This window comes from Mytilus trossulus, chromosome 4 (genome assembly GCF_036588685.1).
Source record: "Mytilus trossulus isolate FHL-02 chromosome 4, PNRI_Mtr1.1.1.hap1, whole genome shotgun sequence".
In the NCBI taxonomy this organism is placed as follows: domain Eukaryota; kingdom Metazoa; phylum Mollusca; class Bivalvia; order Mytilida; family Mytilidae; genus Mytilus; species Mytilus trossulus.
In genome coordinates this window covers 91,962,071-91,981,232 of record NC_086376.1, presented here as the reverse complement: position 1 = coordinate 91,981,232, position 19,162 = coordinate 91,962,071, and the positions used below count along the sequence as shown (strand labels likewise).

At 31.4% G+C, this 19,162-nt stretch overlaps 1 protein-coding gene across 1 annotated transcript; it reads left to right on the top strand.

Annotated features, from left to right (window-relative positions):
* The first annotated feature begins 4,496 nt into the window (after positions 1 to 4,496).
* On the top strand, positions 4,497 to 18,720 carry LOC134716306 (vesicle transport protein USE1-like). Its single transcript, XM_063579204.1, has 6 exons — positions 4,497 to 4,720; positions 9,873 to 9,922; positions 10,911 to 10,989; positions 11,339 to 11,507; positions 13,324 to 13,490; positions 18,476 to 18,720. Exons 1-6 carry the CDS (start codon positions 4,625 to 4,627, stop codon positions 18,653 to 18,655), a joined length of 741 nt encoding a protein of 246 aa, XP_063435274.1. The 5' UTR covers positions 4,497 to 4,624; the 3' UTR covers positions 18,656 to 18,720.
* Positions 18,721 to 19,162: the final 442 nt, after the last annotated feature.

Genomic DNA, 19,162 nt, shown 5'->3' with positions numbered 1-19,162 from the left:
TTAACAAAATAATCACACAAAGAAAAAAAAAACATCGCAGTATTGTTTCAACTTGAAATAAGCGACTCAATATTGATCCCAAGAATACGAGAGGCAGTGATTGAACAACATAATTATAATTATCAATAAATAATTAAGTCAAGAGTAGTATAAATACTTATTCTATCTATTACGACACTGATGAAATATCAAAAATTGACAGATTTATTCTACGTATAAAAGTACTAGTTGTGTGCTTGCGCCCTTTGGAGATATTAATTCTTTTTCATTCTATTTATTGAAGCATAATATGACCGCACTAACCAACATTTTATAATTGATATTTTTTTAATAAGCAAGGGGCGTAACACCTGCAAAAATACCAATACTACTAGGAAGCAGAATTGAATTCTTCGTGTACGAATGACATTACAAGAAGATGAGATAAAGTTGCAACTTGATATCTCTACACTATATCAAGAATCAAAATCAGACTTAAAATTTAAAACATTTTAATTGTGTCAATTAAAACGCATAAAATAATATATATATAACATGTTCATTGAGGGGCGTAAGAGGGAAGAACGGAAATAACATTGCGATTCCATGATGAACGAACAATTAAAAATGCCTTGCACGTTGATCTTTTTACCGATTTCACGAAACACGGAGAATAACGAATCTTTTTCACGGGTGCACGTGAAATTAAAATGCCAAAACACGTTGCACGAAAATAACCGGTTATCACCCTCTTCTTTCGTTTCGTTTAAATTGAAAGTGCACGGCGAATGCTTTACGTAGGCGTCAAACTTTGGCGTATAGACCGTCATGCACCAGATGTACAGAGAAAATTGACAAAGTCCGTATACGTTAGTTACGCGCAAGAGGAAGGCTAAGAAATCGTTAAACGCGCGTTGCATAAGTTTGAAGTACGTCGAAATGCAAAGATATACGCTTGGTAAACGATATAACTCTAAGAACTTTGTATGCAGCATAAAAATATTCATCCGGCTGAAGCGTGTGCCTAGCGTATACGCTACATGCACGTAATACATACGCTACAAGCGCGTTGAAAACGCTGCAGTAAAGTTTGGGACACGTTTTGGGCACGTTGCTTACGCTTCAAGATCGTTCGACTTAAACTTAAACCTATGTGGGTATATATGTTTGTAAAAAAAAACACCCCCATAATTTAACGTCATAGACACGCCGAAAGCATGAATTTTCGTCCCAGATACGACCAGAACTTATCTTAAATACGTTCAAGAGATTTGTTTTCCTTCGTAGCGTGCATTCCATCTACGTTCAACAATCGCCAGACATACCCCTAATTTGGAGGCCGTACCGTGTCATATTATGCTAGTATTTTTCTCTAAAATATATGCCACCAAATGGCCTACTTGAACAAATACGTTTAAAATAGAAAACTTGCAGTTTTGCAGATGTGGCTCGTAATAGATCTTATTAAATATGTCTTTTTTTCTTAATTGAAATATACAGTTTTGAGTTGGGTTTAACAGTTTGATAAGGGCGGGGCAGTTTACGTTTGTGTTAAACAGTAAAAGAAAGTATACTAGCATATACATGTATACTTTCTTTTACTGTTCACAGTTAGTTTTTGTAATCAAAATTAGTTTTTTTTATAATACTAACAAGTGTCTATAAAGCTTATCAACGTCTATATGCTCAGTATGAATTTGAGAATGGAAATGGGGAATATGTCAAAAAGACAACAACCCGACCAAAGAGTCGAATGCAACCAATGGGTCTTCAATGCAGCGCCTCGGAGAAATTCAGGCTTCTAGAGGTGGACATCGGGTAGCCTACAATTAAAAATGTGAACTAGATTATGCTTATTTTTGTTTAAAATCAAACCTCAAACCGCGAATTTGTTTTGCTTATCAAAAAGTTACTTATGGAAATCAGTTTTGTATTAATTTTTTTTTAAAGTTTCTTGCGTATAGAAATTACACAATAGACATCCGCACATTTCTTCCGTATAGAGATTAGACAATATATAGACAACAGCACATGTATTTACCAATTATGCAAAATACATTAGCATCATAATACAATAATTATCATAAAATATGCAATGTTCGAAATATGAACTGTAGAACTACCTTTTATCAAAATTCTTTCCTACCATCTGTTATTCGTGATTGGAACAGGCTTCCACAAGATCTTAGATGTAATTCTTCAAAATTTACACTTAAAGATTATATAAAACGAGATACTAAGAAAGTCCCCACATATTATAATGCTGGTTGTACAAAAGGCCAACTACTTCACGCCAAACTCCGGTTGAATTGCAGTGGCTTAAATGAACACCTTTTTCAGAAAAAATATTGTTCTTTCAAGCCTCTTTATATATGTGGGCAAGTTGAGAGCAGCAAACACTATTTGCTAGAATGTCATCATATAGACTCATCAGGGCACAGACCATTTCTATACTAACCAATTTTAAAAAGTTTCTAATGGGAATAAGAAATAAGTTTAAGACATTATTTGTGGTTTAATAGTATATCCTGCAATAGTTTATCAAATGCCAATTATAGATTTTAGCATTTGCAATACAAAAGGTTTAGAAATATACTTAAATATAGTCAGATATGTCGGTAACATGAAAGAGTCTTGAGTAACAGGACAACGGTAACATGATAGAGTTGGTAACAGAAAGGATTTTTCTGCTTTATTTTAAAGTTTAAGAAAAATACATCATTTTAGATCGGTCACAATTGGAAGATAACAGCAAACAATGTCATTTATCCTTTGAAACTGTATTTGCAAGATGAAAAATCTGCCTAGTTAATGAAAAATTCTAAAATAAATTCCTTGCTGTTACTATCTACTATACTAGAATTGCACAATGTTCTCTGCTGTTATCAAAGGGAAAAACCCTATTTATTTATTAAATATACTGTGTATTATTTTGAAATTCATTTGATAAGGTGGTGATAATATAAATTAAATGAAATGGTTGGCATATAGTAGATAAACTTTTCGATTCTTTAGTGAAATTGTCTTTAGCATCCTTCCTGTTACTGATGATGGTTATGCTGTTACTTTTTATCAGGTAACATGACAGAACGTAACAGAAAGGAATTACGCGATAGTTTTTGTCCTTTTTATCACATTAAATGTAAGTGTATTTCCTGTGACATATAACATTTAAAAAGATGACATAAAAACACACCTAATGTTGTGGTGCACACTTAAAATTATTCTCAGAAAGTGTAAGAAAATGCTATAACAGGATAGAACACCATAAAGTATTTTTCTATAAATTCGTACCTTGGATGGGCTTGAATTTTCAAACCTGGCCGCCTTTCCATCTATTTCTTTGTACTAATGCATTCAGAAAATGATGCTCTTCAAAATACATAATGGGAAAATAACTCTTGGTCTTGTAAACGTTTCCACAGGTAAAAAAGACCTAGTGGTAACAGGAGGGAAATCACCCCTGGGGACAATTTTTTTTTCTCTTAAAATTTGCAAAATTTTATTACATGCTCTAGTTATAATATAAAAAGACAAATTAGGGGCAAGTTTATTATATAATATATCATATATGTGAGAATCGGACGCCTGTTGAATTAATTTGGATATTATTTAAATGATTTAATTTTCAAAAAAACACAGGGGACAACATGATTTTAGGGGGGGTGGACATTTAAATTACAATATTTTATTGGAAGAAATACAAGAATTAGTGTTTAATTGGCAGGAGTTGGTGCATTATATAATTTAGTTTATACTGAAACTTAAAATTTTCAAAAAAGATGGTTGAATAAAAAAATAATTGCTGGTGAAGTGGGGGACATGGAAAGTAGACTTTTTCAGATATTGTCTCATTTATATTGTATAATTATATTTTGTGCACTTTTTGAAATAAAATATTGTTTAAACTAAAATATGAAAGTTTTTTTTGGTGAAAATACACAACATGCAAAGAAATGAAGTAAATTATCAAGTATAATGAGGTAGATTTCATATAGAAAAAAATGGAAAATTTATATAAAAATTATAAAACCAGAAATATCAAAAATCATAGTTCTTCAAATCAAAAAAGAGTTATCTCTCTTTATACATGACAGAATCTCCAAGATGTTAGTAGATTGTATTCTATAATATTCTCTTATTTATAATTTTAAACAATGATGTGAGTATTTCTGATGTTAAAAGTAGGCCTATGCAATTTATTTTTATTTTTGTTTATTGATGTTTATATGAATGTAATGAGTCCTTCGTAGTTTATATCGTACAGTTTGGCTTTTTAATCTTCAGACATATCTCTTAGGTGTGTTCTACTATTGTACTCTGGTTCAAGAAAATGGGCCTACATATTCAGTATCTTATACAATCTTTTTAATTTTACATTTTTGAGTATTGGTATTCTGTTATATTTTATATAAAAAATTATGTCATACTGTATACAAAAGTTGTCTAAAAATTCATTGCATTATATTCTTGAAGACAGCGGAAGTGTCGCCGAAAAATCGAACGATCCTTTCAAAAATGACAAAAACCCAAAAGAGCACAGTAGAATGCAATATGGTGACTTCACAATGATTGCGTGGACATTTATCAAGATAGCCCGATTTATCATTTAAGTAAAAGCCCTGTTTCTTTTTGAAAAATAAGAATGTCATCAAGGATTGAAATAAATTTCAGTCGGTTGTTAATAAGATGTGAAAATATGGCAAAAGAAAGAAGTGTGTGGGACTGGAGAATTGAGAAGGTAAACAGACATATACCTTTATACCTTTATACCTTTATCTTCGGGTCGTTTTAAATAAGCCAAAGGCTTCTACTGACCCCTCATCTTGGATTGTCGTATATGCATTTCTCTTCTCATAATTAATATATATATATATAATATATATTAAAACTTATAGTAAAAAACACTTATTTGGGTGTGCGCAGCTGAACGCTTAATTAACACGAACATATGAATTTATAAGGGTTCCAGTTTTCGCCATTTAGTGCAGACTTAAAATTATTTAGAGTCTTTGCCGTCACTGTTAAATCAGACAGGTTATTCCACTGATCCACTACTCTAATTGAAAAAGTATTTAGTCTATGTGTGGTCTTACACTGTTTTTTAAACAGTTTTAATGAGTGACCTCTAGTATTATTAGATGGTGCTAAAGTAAATAGCTTCATCCAGTCGATGTCATCTATACCATGCAACGATTTGTAGACTTGTATCATGTCATTCCTATCCCTACGATATTCCAAAGTTGGCAAACCCAATGAACGTAGCCTGTCTTCATAATTAAGATGACAAATATTTTTCACCAGTTTTGTGGCCCTCCTTTGTACAGATTCCAGTTTACGGATGTCTTTTTTAAGATACGGTGACCAGACGCATGTCGCATATTCAAGCAGCGGACGCACTATTGATTTATAAATAGTAAGAAACATATCTTGATCCATGTAATCAAAAGAATGATGAATAAGAGACAACACTCTCTGCGCTTTGTTATAAATATCACTTATATGTTTTTCAAATTTCAAATTAGACTCGAAAGTTACTCCAAGATCCTTTTCTTCATTCACTGTAGATAATGCAATAAAATTTCCAGATTCATCCAACATGGTATAACGATATTGCAGGTCATTGTCAGGATTAATATGCAATACTTTACATTTAGCAGCATTAAATTTTAATTTCCACATATCTGACCATTCACATAATCTGTCCAAATTTTCCTGTAACTTACTTTGCTCATAATCTGACGAGACTTTAGAATAAACTTTACAATCATCAGCAAAAATTTTCACTATGCCCTCTACTACATCAGGAAGATCATTTATAAATGTTAAGAAAAGAACTGGTCCTAAAACACTTCCCTGAGGTACACCGCTCACAACGTCTGACCATGTTGATGTTGTGTTATTTATACGAACACATTGCTTACGCCCAGATAGAAAACTTTTTATCCAATTTAAAATGCATCCCTTTATTCCAAGTTTTTCAAGTTTCAAAAATAAACGCTGATGCGGTACAGTATCAAACGCCTTGGAAAAATCAAGGAAAATCGAGTCCAGTGGAAAACCACTATCAATTAATTCTGACCACTCATCCAGAACCTCTAGGAGTTGAGTAACACATGATCTACCAGGACGGAAGCCATATTGACTACTAGTAAAAAGATTGTTTGTAAGAATAAACTTCATAATATTGTCTCTAATAATGGATTCACATATCTTACATACCACTGATGTTAAGCTTACAGGTCTATAATTACCAGGTTTTAGTTTTTTCCCTTTCTTAAATATCGGTGATACTATGGCATTTTTCCAATCGTCTGGAACTTTCCCCTCTTTGATAGACTTATTAAAAATTAGAAACAATGGATAACAAATTGCATGTCTAACTTCATATAAAACTTTCGGATGGAGACCATCAGGTCCTGCAGATTTATCTGTCTTTAATTTATTAAGTTTCTTTATCACATCTTCCTGACAAATATTAATATCATTTAAATAATTGTTCGACACTGAATTAGTATCATAATCTTTCAAGTCCTCCGTTTGAGTAAAAACACTAGTAAAAAACTGATTTAAAACTTCAACTTTGTCAGCAGTACTGGATGCTAAAGTACCATCCGGTTTCTCAAGCGTACCTATTCCTGATCTAGTCTTGAGTTTACTGTTAACATAATTCCAAAACGACTTTACATTAGTCTTTGATTCTAAGGCCACTTTTTGTTCAAAACTAAGTTTGGCATTTTTAACAGTATTTGTACATTCATTGCGATCCTTCACATATTTGATATATGACAAATTATTTCTTGAATATTTATATTTTTTCCATGATTTACGTTTCTTGACAATTGCAGACTTAGTAGCTCTATCCATCCACAAAGGTGGGCTTATAAATTTACGGTCATTTTTCTTCTTCGGAATAAATCTATCAATGTTATCGGACATAACAGTAGAGAAACATTTCCACATTTCATTAATGCTTTTATTATTTAGCAGAACATCCCAGTCAATGTCGTTTAGAGTCTCATTAAAAATCTCATAATTACCTCTAAAATATGAAAAACGATCGCCAGAAGTATTCTCATTATTCAAATAGCAACAAAAATCGAAAGTTATCATGCAATGGTCACTCTTCCCAACTGGCGAATCCATTTGTATAGAGTCTTTGGATATCATATTTTCTTCATTCGTGAAAACCAAATCAAGTAAATTGGCATTTTGACCAGTACGAAAACGTGTCGGTGTACATATATGTTGAAATAGGAAATTGTTTTGCATACACTCATAAAATTTAAAAGGATCTGTGTTAATACCACTTGATACTTCATTATCAACCCATTTGATTTCAGGGTAGTTAAAGTCTCCCATAATTAAATAATGGCTGTACTTTAAGTTACGAGCATGACATATTAAATCATTTAATTTCTTATTATTACAGGATACAGACGACGGACTCCTATAAATACAGCCCAATAACAGTTTATCAGTTCCTTCTAATTTAACTTCACACCACACCGATTCATTAAAAGCAGATTCCGATAAAATGTCAACTTTAAAAGCAGTCAAAGACTTGTGAATATAAATAACTACACCTCTATCCCCCACTTTGTCCGGTAAATACTTTTCATAATCAGCTAGATTTAGCATGGATGATATAGATTTATCCATAGAGTTCTTAGGATATATTTCGCATAAACCTATTATATGTGGCTTTTCAATTGATAAATGTGCCTCAAACTCTGAACGCTTATTTGACAGGGTGTCAACATTTGAAAACAAAACTCTCAACGACTTCAAATTATCCTTCGGAGTAAATTTCTTATCCTCCTTAACTGGTTGGGTATTGGAAATACCTTGCGACATATTTAACTCATTTGTACTGTCATTAACTGTAACTTTAACATAACTATTAACTGGAACAAAATTATCAACATTAACTGTTAACATATTTACATTTGAAGTATCTGAATAATCATTGTTATCATTATGTATCGGGGGCCCATGGAGGAATCCCCGATTTTGGCAATTCAACTATCTTCTCTCTACGAATGGCCCAACTCCTATGTGGAAAATCCTTTTTCATTTGACCCAGTTCAATACGTAGAGCATTATTAATTTCTCTCTGTTTTTTTGTGAGGTCTCTGCCTATGCCAATTTTCTTGTGAGCACCTATCTTGGTGTCTTTCAACTTATAAGCATTACGGAATAGATTGTTCCTAGAGGTATTATCCTTAACAACTAACCTAGTAAGCCTGAATTTCCCTGAGCCTTTCTTAGGCTTTGCACCTAAACGTGTAATCTCGTCAATAGCAATATTGTCAATCCCTAAAGAATCACTACATAGCCCCTGAATAAATTCAGTATCTTTCATTTTAGAGTCCCCCTCCTCAGTTTCAGGAATACCAAATATAATAACATTTGCTTCTCTTTTCTCTTCCTCTGACTTGTCATCAATAATCTGACTTATTTGTTGTGACACCATCTTGGGTAAGTTTTCATTAAGCTGGGATAAATTTTTATCCACTGAATTTATCCTTTCATTACAATTTTTCAGACTATTTGCTAGACCAACAACTTCTGTTTCTATCTTATCTTGTCTTGTGTGCATTAAAGTCAACATCTTACAAATTTTCTGGGAAGCCCCTTTGCAACCCTTGCAAACCCACTGGATACTATCATCTGATTTTTGTAAGAAGTCATAATCTGCGACAGGAACCCTTTCACACTTGATGTGGAACCATTTATCGCAAATAGAACATGATAAGGCTCTGTCATTAGATACCACATCCTTATTACAATTGTTACAAATATCTTTCACTTTGGGCGCCATATTGGATGCTGAGTTTACCACGTGGAGATTAATAAAAAGGCCACAACTCAATCAAAAAATAATGTTGTTGTAGGAAAATTGTTTTAAAACGTGTATGTAGATGTAAGGTCACTCATGGCTGTGTATTATCTTTGAAAGATGCGAAAAACAGGGAAACTTTCACAAATTATAAGTCTCTATCTCGGAGCTTCAGAAAAAAACAGCCATCTTCTAGCGCATGCGCACACCAGTATGACAGTGACAGGGATAAGATCATTAGTTTAGTCCAAATAATTATGAAGTCTGGCAAGAAGAAGGTTGAATCCAGGGATGGGGAGTTATATTCAAAACACAAAGCAGGAGCTAAAAAATACATGTTCCTCAGTACACAGTGGGTCTCATTGGGGTCTAAGCTAGTCCAAATAATTATGACGTCTGGCAAGGCTATTTTATTTTTTTTCTGGGACGCCTTCCTACGACGAAGGCGTCCCAGAAAAAAAATAAAAATAGCCTTGCCAAACGTCATAATTATTTGGACAAGGTCTAAGCTTGACGCAGGATTGCTGATTTTTTTTAAGCGTGACACGTGAAGGTCATATAATTGTGCCGTGAAAACGAGAAATGAGGCCTTGCGGGACCCGGGAAATGACAAAAAAATGAGAATTGCTCACATACATACTGTGGTGTAAGCGGGATACAGGAATTGGACAAAACCATAAGCGGGATTTTGGGATCGGATACCCCCAATTAGACCCCTACACATGCAAAGCACTAATTATCCCCCTTTAGCTTTCTAATATTTACATGCATGAGGATAGTAATGCCCTTAATTGTCAAGGGTCAGGCTTTAAACAATCATATACAGTGTATAAAAGCAAAACCATTTCTCTGCTCTAAAGCAAATCATTTTTGTTCATTCTTGCTTTATAATATTATATGGAATTTGTGAACCCTGGTTATATATCATTTTGTGTTACAAGCACACTGTGTAATAAGTAACACATGTTTTGTTAATTTAAACATTTTTTAAAAGTTTTATTTACATGGTATATGGACGATGATATGTTATTATTCCTTTTATTAATTCTAGTATGTTGTTGCGCTGCAAGACCAGTTATCTCAGATTAAGAAGTCATCAATGTAAGTATAATTTACATTACTTTCAATTCAGAAATTATTGCAATGTTTCTAATATTGCGAAAAATGCAACTTGGTTACAATCGCAATTATTTAAACTTGAATTTTGAATTTACAGTAATTAAAAAAGAATCACCAGCCAGTTTCATACTAGCATGACTAGTTTAGGTTTGATGTGAGTATGGGTAAGAGCTGGACCTATGAATTATATCTGGGAAGGTACAGTGTTAATAATGTAGATCTAGAAATTGAAGTAATATATTTTAACATAAGTGGTTCATGTGTGACCATTTGATGCATAAAAAAAAGTTGGTAGTGGAGGGAGGGGGCTTTGCATTCATTAATAGATTAGACATTAGCCAACTATATTTTAAGAGAATTTATACAAATAGAATGTACATGTATATATAGTGAGCTGATATTACGGTTTCACAGGGGCCTCACTGAATTTGTGAGTTCTAACTACACTCATGTCAAGTACATTCAACTCCAATCTTACAAAATGTAATTGTCTAGAATTGTAAATTTTTCTGTTGAAGGTCAGTGATTCTCTTCGGGTAGTCAGGACTGTCAGGCTTTCTTTGCCAATAAGATATACATTTTTGTAGTCAAGAGTTATGATCTGGATGTCAGCTGACACTGGCAACAAACACTTAAAATCAATCAATCAATTTCACAATAATGTGTTTTTTGAATAACAGAAAAAAAATTTAGGTAAAATTTACAATTATATCCTCTGCTACTAGAGCGTTTACTCCTGAGATGTGACTAGAGCATGTTTTCCTAAGATAAAACAAGTTCTATCTTAGTAAGATACCAGAACAATTATTCCTACATCATCCTTATTCCCAAGTTACTTGAAAACATGTCCCTTTGATTCTTCAGCTTAATAACTACTTTGATATTATAACTTATGAACAGATGATATATATAGTGGTAATTTAAAAAAGAATTTAATATTCATTTTGATATTGTTTTGATTATTTTTCAGGAAGCCAGGTCAAGATATGCTTAATGAATACACTCGTAAGGTGGAATTCTTGAAAGGTTTACTTCAGGCAGAAAAAATGGTAATTGTTTTTCTTCTACTCAAATTTTGAAGGTCATTTAACCCAAATAATAAAACTTTTTATTTATGATGTAACATTGAATATGAATTTAATATCATTCTCAATATAAATGTTGAAATAATAAGTTCATTTTTATTGTGATTATAAAGTTACAGTATTGATATATATTAAAAAACAACACTTTCTTCATGTACTTGATGTTAATTTTTTTTGTAATTCAAAATGTGTCATTTTGAAAAATTGAACATACATATTTAAGGAGACATGTATACTGTTCTTTTGATATAAATTATGAATACACACTTTCAGATGTATAAGTTCATTTCTTTATCTTCCTTACATGTAACAGCCAACAGTAACAGAGAAAGCATTAGCTGCAGAACAGCTTCCTAATGTGGCAAAATCTGCTAAGGGACATAACTCTGTTTCATCAGCAGAATTGCAGAAAAAGACAGTTGCTAGACATCAAAAAGATTTAAGAGAAGAGTTATTGGGTCCTGAGACAGATAAACTTGATGGTAAAGAAGTCTAAAAAACTAAAATGATTAATCAACAGTATATTATCATGTGGAACTGTAAAATTGAGAATGGAAATGGGGAATTTGTCAAAGAGGCAACAACCCAACCATAGAAAAAAACAACAGCAGAAGGTCACCAACAGGTCTTCAATGTAGCGAGTAATTCCCACACCCGGGGACGTCCTTCAGCTGGCCCCTAAACATCTTAGGTCTGCATATAGGAAGATGTGATGTGAGTGTCAATGAGCATGTCTATATACTATTCTAGACATGCTTATCAGTTTATAAAGATTTATTGGGACAAGTTTAATACTTGTGCTATGCATATAAGAAGAACTAAATGTTAAACATGTACATATATGTAAAATGCTATAGTTATAAATAATTCTTTGATAGAACTGGTAAATTGTTGGAACCTTGAGTGCTGAAAAAATTACATTAAGATAGTATCCTGTTGAACAATATATGCTAAGCTGAACCAAAATTAGCAACAGTTTAATAAATTATAATGTCTCTCTTAAAAATATTGCATTGTCCAAATTATATGGCATATACATTTGTATTTCCTGTTTTTTAGCTCACCTAGCCCAAAGGGCTTTGTGAGCTTTTCTCATCACTTGGCGTCCATCGTCCAGCATTTGAAAAAATCTTCTCCTCTGAAACTACTAAGCCAAATTTTACCAAACTTTGCCACAATCATTATTAGGGTATATAGTTTTAAAAATGTGTCCAGTGATCCGGCCAACCAACTTAGATGGCTGCCATGGCTAAAAATAGAACATAGGGTAAAAATGTAGATTTTGGCTTATGACTCTTAAACAAAAGCATTTACAGCAAATCTGTCATGGAGTTAAAATTGTTAAACATGTCAAGATCTATCTGCTCTGAAATTTTCAGATGAATGGGACAACCCGTTGTTAGGTTGCTGCCCCAGAAATGGTAATTTTGAGGAAATTTTGTCGTTTTTGGTTATTATCTTGAATATTATTATAGGGATAAATATAAACTGTAATAAGCAATAAATAAAAGCAAAGTAAGATTTACAAATAAGTCAACATGACCAAAATGGTCAGTTGACCCCTTAAGAAGTTATTGCCCTTTATAGTCAATTTTTAGCATTTTTTGTAAATTTTTGTAATCTTACAAAAATCTTCCTCTCTGAAACTACTAAAACAAATTTAACCAAACTTGTCCACAGTCATCATTAAGGTATGTAGTTTAAAATGTGTCCTATGACCACTGCCAGTGAAACAAGATGCCTGACATGGCTAAAATTGTACATAGGGTAAAATGCAGTTTTTGGCTCATATCTCTAAAACCACAGCATTTAGAGTAAATCTGCTGTGGATGAAATTGTTCTTAAGTCAAGATCTATCTGCCCTGAAATTTTCCGACCAATTGTTCAACTTGTTGTTGGGATGATGCCCCTGAATTGGTAATTTTAAGAAATATTTGCAGCTTTTGGTTATTAACTTCAATATTATTATAGATAGAGATAAACTGTAAACAGCAATAATGTACAGCAAAGTAAACCCTACAAATAAGTTTAATAACATGACCAAAATGGTCAAATGACCTATTTAGGAGTAATTGCCCTATTTACATGGTACAGTAAATTTTTAACAATTTTCATAAATTTGTCACCAAAACACAATTTTGTCATGAATCCATCAGTGTCCTTTGCTCAATATGCACATATATCAAGGTGAGCGACACAGGCTCTTTATAGCCTCTAGTTTATATATATTAACATGTTGCTTTCTGCAAAGCCCTTTACTAAATTTGCAATTAGTAATATTTTAAATTGTCTTTGTAGATAGTGGATTAAGACAAAGGAATGTTAAAACAGATAAAGACATAGATATTGTTATACAGCATCAACATCAGATGCATGAAAAACTGGCCGAGGAAATGCTGCAATTAACCAGGAATCTAAAGGAGAGTATACGAGACTCAGGACAGATTGTTAGAGAAGATAATAAGGTAGGCAGGTCAAAACTAGAAAAAAACAAGAGATCATTTTAATAGTGATAAAAAAATAACAGCCAAAGGCCACCAATTGGTCCTCAACACAGTTAGAAACACCTGCATCTGGAGATGGCTTCAGCTGCCCCCTAAACAAGAAAATACAAAGAGATCATTTTAATAATGATTTAAAAAAGAAAACAGCCAAAGTCCACTAATGGGTCAACGTCTTTAACACAGTGAGAAAATCCTGAACCCAGAGGCGGGCTTCATAAATTTTATGCAGTTTTATTAAACATTTTCATCATACTGAATTGTTATACAAATGTATGCCATGTATATGTTTACAATTTTGTTGTCAACTTTTTTTTGTTTATACTTTTCTATGACGGGGTCCTCTTGTAAGATTTGTTATTTGACTACACTGTTTAACCCTCTCAAAATAAAGTGTTGCTATTGTTGTTGGAAGGGGGAGGGTTAAGCACTTAAAAACATGTTTAACCCTGCCTCATTCTCACTAGGGCCTATCCCAAGTCAAGAGCTTGTAGTCCAGTGGTTGTGTGGGACATGTCTGTCATAATTGGTGGGTTTTTTTCCGAAAGGTGTTTTGTTACAAATAAGGCAGTTAGTTTTCTCTTTGATTTTTTTCGCATTTTTCATATAAGGCTATTTATTATCAACTATGAGGTATGAAATTTTTTTCATTGTTGAAGGGCTTAGGCCTTACAGTGGCTTATTTTTTATTACTTCCAGTTTGTTTAGAGTCTGCCTGATAGTTGTTTCGTTAGCAATCATACCACATCTCCTCATTTTTATAATATGATATATGCATAATGCTAATAAGAGCTTCTTTTAAGGCCATATGACACATAAGGTAGGAGATTACAACAGATCCAAATATAGCATTTGTGTAGATTCATTGCTCTTTTAGGCAGCCATAACATGTGGAAATACACAGATGTCATCAAATTGTTTGTATCCAAATAATTCCTACAAAAATAAATTTACTTTGATAATCATTTGTTGATTTTTATTAAAACAACCACTTGTAATTTATTTCATTATGGCAATGTATGGCACCATCCAATTTATAGATCAATAATGCTAAACAATAAAATAAGAAAGTGTGGTATGATTGCTAAAGAGACAACTCTCTACAAGAGACCAAATGACACAGAACATAACAACTATAGTCACCATACTGCCTTCAACAATGAGTAAAACCATTCCACATAGTCAGGTATAAAAGGCAAAATGTAAAACAATTCAAACCAGAAATCAAACAGCCTGATTTATGAACAAATTAATGAACTAAAAGCATTATTAGAAAATTTTATCAATTATAATCTGAGAATATATTAAAGATTACATTCAATCTAGCATAAATTTGACCCTAACCCGAAAGTAATTGCAACAGACGATTTTTAAGTTTTAATCTTTAGCACTATACCCCAAATATACACAGAAAAAAGTCCCATAAAATCTAACTTGAGGAAGCCTTAAAATAAAAACCATTTTAAATTCCTATGGAGATTTGCATTGAAAAGGGAGATAACTCTTGCAAAAAAGGCAGAAATATCACTAAAAACTGATACAAAATTATAACTTTACCGCTTCTATTCATTTTTTAGTGGTCTTATAACAAACAACCCTAAAGGTGTTTTCATATATTTTATCAAGCTATAATCTAGATTTTGAAATTCATTAGTTGACCATTTATTGAATTTTTCAACATGTCAAGGTAAAGAATCTCAAATTTAATATAAAAAAAAATTAAGCATGTTTTCTTCTTTTTGTGTTTTAAAGTTTATTTAGATAAGTAAGTTGCTGAAAAAATATAATATACAGATATAAACAATACCAAATTTTCACATTATTTTTTAAAATGATTACAAAGCTTCAATTTGCAATTTCTTGAATGAAAAATGTACGAAAAAAATAAAACTACCCATAACACTTCGGTTTCGTACATTTCATGAGCAGAAGATTATATAATTTAGCCAAATACAAACTTATTATCCCATCAAATGCCATACCTTACATTAATTTCAAGAAAAACAACCAAAAACTAACCAAAAAAGACTAATTTTTACAAGAGTTGTCTCCCCTTCCAATGTTAATTTTCATAGGAAATTAAAAATGCTGATTTTGAGTTTTCCTCAAGTAAGATTTTATGGGACTTTTTTCTGTGTATATAAAGGTCATAATGCTATAGATAAGAACTAAAACATTTTCTGTTGCAATTAGTTTGAGGTTTAATCTTAGTTTGACCGGACTATAAATTCAGAAATTATTGTGTGCATTTATTATGGTGATTTTGTCATTTTAGACTAAAATGGGATTCTAATTTTTTTGATATGGAGAAAAATCCTGTTTAATTCATTCAAATAATTTCAAATTCGATTTTTTCTTTTTTTTTTATTATAAAGTTAACCCTGTTGTATTTTTGGCAATAATAAAAACATTGCAATAATTTCTTTATTTACAGTACATATAATTTACCATTTAGAAGGTTTAACCCTTTTCAACAATTACAATCAAAATGTACAAATGTTATGAAAGATTGTTAACATTGTCTCAGCATCTGTTTAGATTTATTGAATATTTAAAAATATTGTTAGGGGATGATTGGAATGATTTTACACACTTGGTATTGGCATGATTTTCTACTTGCCAATCTCAGTATACTATATATGTCACTGTTTCGTGTCAATCATTTATTTGATATTGGATGCTTGAACATTGAAATAAACAATTTATTTCCCCATAGGCAACAATGATAGCCTTTTTTGAGAGACAGACTTGAGAAAGTAGATTTTTTTTAACAAAACCTTGCTTGAATTAAAGAAAAGTTATTCGGACAGTATATTTTGGTCCAAAACATGCCTATCAATTTTCCGCTTGAAACCATGTTTCTCATCCTAGAATTAAAAAGACATCTCAGTTACGCTAGGGCTAAGGAAAACAATTTATTTTGCCTTTGGTATAATGAAGAGTACACCAATTCTCTAATAATATGAAAAATAATGGGCACACATATCGACCAATCAGGATTAGCCTATCTCTTTAATCTGAATACCAAAGTCCATGTTATCTTCATAAAATGGCTGCACCTAAAAAATCCAAGGGATCATTTTAACCTGATGAATATTTTATGAATGTGTTGTCTCCCCTGGCCTTGTCAATGTATATTTGTTCCCCTAAACAGAAGTTCCCATGAAAATTTGTTATAAACAATGCCGTAATATCTGTTCCTGTTGGAACAACTATTCTATACCCATAAGGAACAAATATGGTATTAATGTTGTTCTTCCTGTGGAAGTGATATAACAGAATATTTCTTCCACTTGGAACTTTTATTCTGAGGAAATTTTCTGTTTCATGACAGCCTGATATATAATGAATAGAGACTGTATCTGTTTGGAAAAAAACAAAACACATCAATTTTGAAATATAAACTTTATTGTTTTTTTTACATCCTATTTTGTGTTTAGTCCAATTTAAGTATTTAAGCTGTCACATACTGATTTATGTGATCATCAGCTGATCATTAAAAAAAAAATTAACTGTTTATATTATAATGTAAAAAAAATAAACTAAAACTTAAGCTATTTGAAGGAAAGAAGGTGTTGGCTGTTGTTTTCAAATAAATAGACAATTTTTATAGTTTAAAGACAAAAAACTTGCTTTAATATTCAACCAAGAGAGATGGGTTAACTTTCACTTGTTAACTGTCATTATCAAAACCTCTCAATCTTTGAGAAACGTGATGATGAAATGCTTTGATTAGACTTGTTTATAATGAAAAATGTTTATGATGATCAGTGTTTATAAAATCAAGTATTTAGTGACAGATGGAAAAGATTGAAAAACAGAAAGTATTGTTAACAGCAAATATTTTAAAGCCTTTTGTTTAAATTAATTATTATACATTTAGACATAAATTGAGAGAACTGTCTGAAATAATCAATTTAATGATTTATTGAGGTGAAGAATTCTCATCCACTTACAAAGGAGGAAGAAGAATTTTTATATTTAACATTTTAAGAGATTAATTATGTAAACAATGAGATAGTAACACTTACAAAAATAGAAAATGAAAAAATGGTAATATTTTTTTTAAATGACTTAAAATTTAATTAGAACCTGAGTTCATATTTAAGAAAATGAAATCTAACATAATCTTATTAATTTAGCTATACAAATACTTTATTTCTCATAAAATTACAGTTATAGAGAACATACATAAATTAACTATAAGGTACAATTTTTACAAGATTTTTTTTAGGTGGCTGATTGAAAACTACATGAACTAGTGTACTAGGTTTCATAATAAATGATAATTTGGTATCACTTAATTAACTTGAGATTAATTTTTAATTTCATGATGATAATCATTAGATTAGTTGTTTTTGAATACAGCCCTCTTTACCATAGCAATATCAAGAATTCCAGGGGAGGAAACTTCCTAACCTTAGCAAGATATTATTTGTAAAAAGATTATTCATTTCAATTTATGTGGGATATATTAAAAATGTTAGAAATCTCATTTCTACAAACAGATGAAAAAAGCTAAATCTTGTGCCTGGATATAATTTTTTTTTTATTATGTATTAGAAATAAAGTGTTACACCATAAAACATTCTTTTTAGTACTTTATAAGTTTCATTATGTTTATTTTGCTCGTAAAAACTTTGTTTAAACTACAATAAACAATCATCAAGTAATTACATTTTTTAATAGAATCTAAAAACTGAATTTTATTATTGTGAAATAGATGCAATGCCTCCTAAATTATGTATATGAAACAAATGAACATTTAAAAAAAAAACATCTCATCTAAGCATCTGTCACGAATAAGAAAAATAATTGCATTCTTTGCATTTTGTTTTGAAATGAACAGTTTCCGTTGCCAAGTAATTGTTTCAAGTTAATAATATTTTTTTTAGATTTTTATTACATTTTTTTTACTTAATGGATTAAATCGTTTCTTTTATTTGCAGAAATTAGAAGAAAGCGTTAAACTAACTGACGGAAATTATGTTAAATTGAAGAAGGAAAGTGATCGTTTAGAGAAACATACACAGACTTGTTCCTGGTGGATATGGATTATGTTAGTCATTGTAACCTTGACCTTTTTATCTATGATAATGTTTATGAAATTATTTTCTAAAAAACTGTGACGAAGGTGTACACATTGTTGTTATATATATTTATTCAAAGAGTGAAAATAAATGTGCAATAAATACTCACTGTTTATTATTCAATAGTTTAAAAAATGTAGGCCACTGTGTACATTTGCTAAATACCAAAAATGTACAAGATCTCATTCAGAAAAATAATTAGAGGCTCATAAGGGCCTGTGTCACTAATCTGATTCTATTATAACGGCTTTTTTATAACATAACTGACTAGAATGTAATTGATGACTAAAACTCTCCTTTTTTTTGCTGATGGTTTTTATACGACCCGAAAAAATTGAAAAAAATTTCGTCGTATATTGGTATCACATTGGCGTCTGCGTCGTTGTCGTCATCAGAACACTTTTAGTTTTCACACTCTTTAGTAAAAGCGAATAGAAATCTATGAAATTTTAACACAAGGTTTATGACCACAAAAGGAAGGTTGGGATAATTTTGGGAATTTTGGTTTTAACAGTTTAGGGATTAGGGGCCAAAAAAGGGCCCAAA